Source organism: Coenobita brevimanus, chromosome 31, assembly GCF_032717465.1.
Source record: "Coenobita brevimanus isolate Jiangsu-jjx chromosome 31, ASM3271746v2, whole genome shotgun sequence".
Lineage (NCBI taxonomy): Eukaryota > Metazoa > Arthropoda > Malacostraca > Decapoda > Coenobitidae > Coenobita > Coenobita brevimanus.
Genome location: NC_136984.1, coordinates 865,001 through 872,500, shown reverse-complemented (window position 1 = coordinate 872,500; position 7,500 = coordinate 865,001). Strand labels below are relative to the sequence as shown.

Below are 7,500 nucleotides of genomic sequence, written 5' to 3'. Positions count from 1 at the left end.
TGTTACAAAGAAAACTATGACTACAAGATCTAACTCTACATGCTGAAGGATAAGGATAGTAAAGTAAGGAGGAGGAGGAGGAGGAGGAAGAGGAGGAGGAGGAGGAGGAGGAAGAGGAGGAGGAGGAGGAGGAAGAGGAGGAGGAGGAGGAAGAGGAGGAGGAGGAGGAAGAGGAGGAGGAGGAGGAAGAGGAGGAGGAGGAGAAAAAGAAGAAAGGGTAAAAAGAAAAATAACACGTGTCTTCAGTCTTGGCATTCAATACAGTGTCGTACCAGATGCTAACCATACATATGTAATTAACCTTCGGGAGTAGATGGCTGGCTGTTGCACTCCACACAGCCTCATGGCGTGTGAAGCTATATCAATGTCTGTCCATGCATGCGGAAGGTACGTAGCGGACACGAAAGTAGGTATGGTTAGGTATGACAGCACTCGACCTGGTTTGAGCCCCCAGTGTGACCTTGACCTTGGGAGTAGATGGCTGGTTGTTACGTGCCACACACCGTCAATGTATGGAGAATAATTGCGTCAAGTTACATCAATATCTGACCATGCATGTGACAGTTACAGACACGGAATTGCAAACGACCTGGTTTGAGCCCCAAGTGTGACCTTGACCTTGGGAGTAGATGGCTGGTAGTTACGTGCCACACACCGTCAATGTATGGAGAATAATTGTGTCAAGTTATAGCATTATCTGTCCATGCATGTACAAGTTACAGACACGAAATAGCGGACGACCTGGTTTGAGCCCCAACTGTGACCTTGGGAGTAGATGGCTGGTTGTTGCACGCCACACACCGTCAATGTATGGAGAATAATTGTGTCAAGTTATACCAAAATCTGTCCATGCATGTGGCAGTTACAGAGCGAAAACGAAATTGCAGACAGACTGACGGAACCGCGCAAACCTAGAGTCACCGACCGACAGAGGTGCGGAAAAAATGGTGTGTAGTATGAAGGTATGTGAGCGACGTGAAGGACTGAACAACTATTACGAAGGAGAAAGTGACCAGAAGGAGCACTGTTCTCTGAGGAGGAGGAGGAGGAGGAAAATGAAGAGGTGGGAGGGGGAGGAGAAGAAAATGAAGAGGGAGGAGAAGAGGAGGAGGAAGAGAAAAGGGTGAAGAGGGAGGAAGAGAAGGAAGAGGAGGAGGAGGAGGGGGAAGGGGAAGTAGAGGAGGAGGAAGAGGGGGGAGAGGAGAGGAGGAGGAGGAGGAGGAGAGAAAGGGGAAGGGGAAGCAGAGGAGGAGGAAGAGGAGGGAGAAGGGAGGAGGAGGAGGAGGAGGAGGAGGAGTGGTTCAAGATGCAGGGAAGGTAAGGTGGGAAAGTCACAAGGAAAAATAATTATATGGATCGTTACTGAGGAGGGACGAACACTGCCTGGGGTTGTGTGTGTGTGTGTGTGTGAGAGAGAGAGAGAGAGAGAGAGAGAGAGAGAGAGAGAGAGAGAGAGAGAGAGAGACTAGAAGAGTGTGTGAGGAGGAGGGGGAGGCCAAGGATGAGATGGAGGGACGGAGTTGATATAGGAGAGAGGGAGGTGTGAGTTGGAGGGGGGGAGGGCAGCCAAATGAGGACAGGGTGACGTGGAGGCGATTTGTTTGTGGCCAACCCTTACGAAAATAAGGCGTCTGGATATAGACAGACAGACAAACAGACAGACAGAGGTACACATGTAGACAGACACAAATAGGTACACATATAGACAGACACAAATAGGTACACATAGAGACAGACACAAATAGGTACACACAGAGACAGACACAAATAGGTACACATAGAGACAGACACAAATAGGTCCACATACAGACAGACACAAATAGGTACACATATAGACAGACAAATAGGTACACATATAGACAGACAAATAGGTACACATATACAGACAGACATATATAGGTACACATAGATAAACAGGTACACATACAGACACAGGTACACATAATTATAGACAGACATATATAGGTACACACACATACAGACAGAGATAGATAGATGTATAGACACAAGTCGATAGATAAATTGAGATAGATAGACATATAGATAGATGGATAGATAGATAGATGGATAGATAGACAGACACCTCAACCTTTCTCACCTGAAGAGCATTCCTTATAACCTCACAAGAAATCAGGTAATCTCATCGTTAATACAAGGCTTTGGAAATATCGGAGGTGTGTGTGTGTGTGTGTGTGTGTGTGTGTGTGTGTGTGTGTGTGTGTGTGTGTGTGTGTGGATATGAAGTCGTATGAAGAGGAAAATGAAGGAAGAATGTGTGTGTGTGTGTGTGTGTGTGTGTGTGTGTGTGTGTGTGTGTGTGTGTGTGTGTGTGTGTGTGTGTGTGTGTGAGAGAGAGAGAGAGAGAGAGAGAGAGAGAGAGAGAGAGAGAGAGAGAGAGAGAAAGTAATGAAAAAATAAAAACACCCAACTGACACCCACCAAGGATTCAGATTTCTTTCTCTCTCTCTCTCTCTCTCCAACAACGCCCTATTATAGTTCGTTTTTTTTTCTCTCACCGTTATTACCACCAACGCCCTCGCTCAGATCTTGACTCTCTCTCTCTCTAAGGTGGCTCCAAAACAGACCTTATAACGAAGTAAAATAAGGGCGAATATACAGTGCCAAATACGATCCGAAATTTTCCATTTTCTTCAACAAGGTGTAATTTGGGAATAAAAAACGGAATCTAAAGGTGAATGTAGGGAAGAGAAAAGTATTATTATTCATTATCATTATTATTTTTTTCATTCATTATTATTATGTAGGGAAGAGTAAAGTTGTGGTCTTTGAGAGGGGTGAAGTCAGTGAGGTTGGATGGTGAGGAATTGGAAAATGTGAGTACGTTTAAGTACTTGGGTAGTGTGATGAGTAAGGATGGAGGTTTGGAGGGTGAAGTGCTTGAAAGGGTACAGCAGGGAAGAAAGGTTGCTGGTTCCTTGAAAGCAGTGATAAGAAACAGGGAAGTGAGCATGGAAGTGAAAAAGTTACTACATGACAGTATTGTGATACCAACTCTAACGTATGGAAGTGAAGCTTGGACGTTGTTGGAAGGACACAAGTCAAGAGTGAGAGCACTGGAAATGAGTTATTTAAGAGGAGCCTGTGGAGTCACATGGAGGGATAGGCTGACAAATGAGGATATAAAGGAGCGTTGTGGTGTGGATGTGGATGTGATAGGAAGCGTTAAGAGGAACACACTGAGGTGGTTTGGCCATGTGGAGAGGACGGAGAGGGAGAGACTGACGAGGAGAGTGTATGTGAGTGAGGTGGAGGCCAAGGATGAGATGAGAGGGGTGTGTGAGCTGGGGGGAGGGCTGTGAAATGGCGGGGTACAGGGCGACATGAAGGCGATGTGTGGCCACCCCTTACGGGACTGAGGAGTCTGGCAATAGACTAATAAATGGTGCTAGTCACGAAGAAGTGCTAGGAGGGATGCAAGGCCATAGAAGTCTTAATAAACGGCAAAAGGACCCAATTCATATTTAAAGTCTATACTCCTAGATAAATGAACTAAAATAAATGCTAAAAAAATATCTCTATCTATCTAATGTCAGACGCCATAATCCCATAAGGGGTGGCCATTTGTCTCTGAGTTAGTTGTTTTACAGGGAGGGGCACTAACCCTCCACCAACCCACTTGTTGACACGTAGGGAGCACGTATGGTTTGGTTATATGGTTACCACCCAGCGTTGTAAATGGTTTCCTGACTTACAGGAAACCATTAGGCTTGTCACTCAATGTAAAGCCACCTGTACAGGAAAGAAAAGCAATAAGAAGTGACAGGAAAGATGGGAGAAATAGGAAGAGAGGAGGACAGGCACAGAAAAAGAATGATAAAGGTGAAGGAAGAAGTAGGCAGCACTACATCAAGTGAGTGGATGATGGTGAGAAATAGGAAGAGAGGAGGACAGGTACAGAAAAAGAATGATAAAGGTGAAGGAAGTAGACAGCACTACATCAAGTGAGTGGATGATGGTCGCCACCACCTACCACATAAAAAATAACTCATCATTTATTAAGATTCATACTACGCCTCTTGAGCCTTATAGCAGAGGAGAATAAGGGCGAAATTACACCTGGTCCAAGCTTACGCAGTGGCGCAAAATATCTATCTATCTATCTATTGCCAGATGCTTTAATCCCTTATACGGGGTGGCCACAAAGAAATCGCCTCCACGTCACCCTGTCCCCCGCCATTTCACTGCCCTGCTCCCAATTACACCATAATATACATAAATAGTAGGCATAATTTCGTAATATAACTTAATCCACTCCTTCACCTCACCACGGTAGCTAACCTCGACGTGGCTCTCATAATAGACCTTATGACGGGAGAATATAGAGGTGAAATTACAGTGCATGATATTTTCCAGCGCACGACACGATCCAGTTGTCAAATACCGCCACGGAGAATAATTCAAACGTAAACACAGTAAGGAAACGCCATAACACCAATTTAAAAGCAATTTCTTCACCACTCCTCGGTCGCCAACCTCAGAGCCGCTCCAAAATAGACCTTAAAAGAGGATTAAATAAGGGGGAGATTACAGTGCATGACGTTCCAGTTTTTGCGCGCCATGACACGAGCCGCAGTTGCCAGGTACCGCCAGACTGACTCAAATGTAAACAAACTCAAAAAATGTTTTATGATCAAGCTTATTAATACTTTTCTTTGGTGTTTGGCGTGTTTTTTATGTCTTACGGTCACACTGTTGCTTTTGCTGCTGTTTGCTGTTATTAAATGATCACACTGTTGCTTTTGCTGCTGTTTGCTGTTATTAAATGATCACACTGTTACTTTTGCTGCTGTTTGCTGTTATTAAATGATCACACTGTTACTTTTGCTGCTGTTTGCTGTTATTAAATGATCACACTGTTACTTTTGCTGCTGTTTGCTGTTATTAAATGATCACACTGTTACTTTTGCTGCTGTTTGCTGTTATTAAATGATCACACTGTTACTTTTGCTGCTGTTTGCTGTTATTAAATGATCACACTGTTACTTTTGCTGCTGTTTGCTGTTATTAAATGATCACACTGTTACTTTTGCTGCTGTTTGCTGTTATTAAATGATCACACTGTTACTTTTGCTGCTGTTTGCTGTTATTAAATGATCACACTGTTACTTTTGCTGCTGTTTGCTGTTATTAAATGATCACACTGTTACTTTTGCTGCTGTTTGCTGTTATTAAATGATCACACTGTTACTTTTGCTGCTGTTTGCTGTTATTAAATGATCACACTGTTACTTTTGCTGCTGTTTGCTGTTATTAAATGATCACACTGTTACTTTTGCTGCTGTTTGCTGTTATTAAATGATCACACTGTTACTTTTGCTGCTGTTTGCTGTTATTAAATGATCACACTGTTACTTTTGCTGCTGTTTGCTGTTATTAAATGATCACACTGTTGCTTTTGCTGCTGTTTGCTGTTATTAAATGATCACACTGTTACTTTTGCTGCTGTTTGCTATTATTAAATGATCACACTGTTACTTGTGCTGCTGTTTACTGTTTGTATATGATCACACTTCCTTTTCCTTGCTGTTTACTGTATATATATGATCACACTTCCTTTTCCTTGCTGTTTACTGTTTATATATGATCACACTTCCTTTTCCTTGCTGTTTACTGTATATATATGATCACACTTCCTTTTCCTTGCTGTTTACTGTTTATATATGATCACACTTCCTTTTCCTTGCTGTTTACTCTTTATATATGATCACACTTCCTTTACCTTGCTGTTTACTGTTTATATATGATCACACTTCCTTTACCTTGCTGTTTACTCTTTGTATATGATCACACTTCCTTTTCCTTGCTGCTTACTGTTTATATATGATCACACTTCCTTTTCCTTGCTGTTTACTGTTTATATAATTATGATCACACTTCTTTGCTGTTTACTGTTTATATATGATCACACTTCCTTTTCCTTGCTGTTTACTGTTTATATATGATCACACTGTTACTTCTGCTTGCTGTTTACTGTTTATATATGATCACACTTCCTTTTCCTTGCTGTTTACTGTTTATATATGATCACACTTCCTTTTCCTTGCTGTTTACTGTTTATATATGATCACACTTCCTTTTCCTTGCTGTTTACTGTTTATATATGATCACACTGTTGTTTTTGCTGCTGTTTACTGTTTATATATGATCACACTTCCTTTCCTTGCTGTTTACTGTTTATATATGATCACACTTTTGCTTGCTGTTTACTGTTTACATATCACACTGTTCCTCTTCCTTACTGTTTTACATGATCACACTTTTGCTTGCTGTTTACGGGTTTTTTAAATATATTTCTTCCAATACTACTGGAAACGCGCGCTATAAGACATTCGAAAATAGTCAGAACCTGAAAGTTTAAACATGAGCTAAATAATATCGCCAAAATAAAAATCCATAATAATAATAATAATAATAATAATAATAATAATGTTTTTCAAGGTGCACACACAATGTTTTGCTATTTATTTTTGTCCCATTCCTTTAAAAAAGTGTCAAAATAATGTTACATTTACGTAGTAGATGTAAGAATGGTGGTGGTGTGACACTAAGGTTAAAAAATATGCAGTTACGTTATATCTAAAACGCACGCACACACACACACACACACACACACACACACACACACACACACACACACACGAGAAGGGGGAAAAGTGAGGAGGGAAGAGGAAAGAAGAGAGGAACAGACAAAAGAGGCCAGGAAAAAGAAAAGGGGAGGAAGAGAGGGGAGGAATTGACGAGAGAGGGGAGGAATTGACGAGAGAGGGGAGGAATTGACAGGAGAGGGGAGGAATTGACAGGAGAGGGGAGGAATTGACAGGAGAGGGGAGGAATTGACGAGAGAGGGGAGGAATTGACGAGAGGGGAGGAATTGACGAGAGAGGAGAGGAATTGACAAGAGAGGGGAGGAATTGACGAGAGGGGAGGAATTGACGAGAGGGGAGGAATTGACGAGAGAGGGGAGGAATTGACGAGAGAGGGGAGGAATTGACGAGAGGAGGAATTGACGAGAGAGGGGAGGAATTGACGAGAGGGGAGGAACTGACGAGAGAGGGGAGGAGGAATTGACGAGAGAGGGGGGGAGGAATTGACGAGAGAGGGGAGGAATTGACGAGAGAGAGACGAGAGAGGGGAGGAATTGACGAGAGAGGGGAGGAATTGACGAGAGGGGAGGAATTGACGAGAGGGGAGGAATTGACGAGAGGGGAGGAATTGACGAGAGGGGAGGAATTGACGAGAGAGGGGAGGAATTGACGAGAGAGGGGAGGAATTGACAGGAGAGGGGAGGAATTGACGAGAGAGGGGAGGAATTGACGAGAGAGGGGAGGAATTGACGAGAGAGGGGAGGAATTGACGAGAGAGGGGAGGAATTGACAAGAGAGGGGAGGAATTGACGAGAGGGGAGGAATTGACGAGAGAGGGGAGGAATTGACGAGAGAGGGGAGGAATTGACGAGAGAGGGGAGGAATTGACGAGAGA

The 7,500-nt window shown here is 43.1% G+C and overlaps 1 protein-coding gene across 1 annotated transcript in view; it reads right to left on the bottom strand.

Moving 5' to 3' along the window:
• LOC145395457 (uncharacterized) overlaps positions 1-7,500 on the bottom strand; it is a 106,782-nt gene that overhangs the window by 77,322 nt on the left and 21,960 nt on the right. The window contains exon 2 of the mRNA XM_080269060.1: positions 273-466. Coding sequence (XP_080125186.1) covers positions 273-466 — 194 coding nt within the window. The remainder of the gene's footprint in view (positions 1-272; positions 467-7,500) is intronic.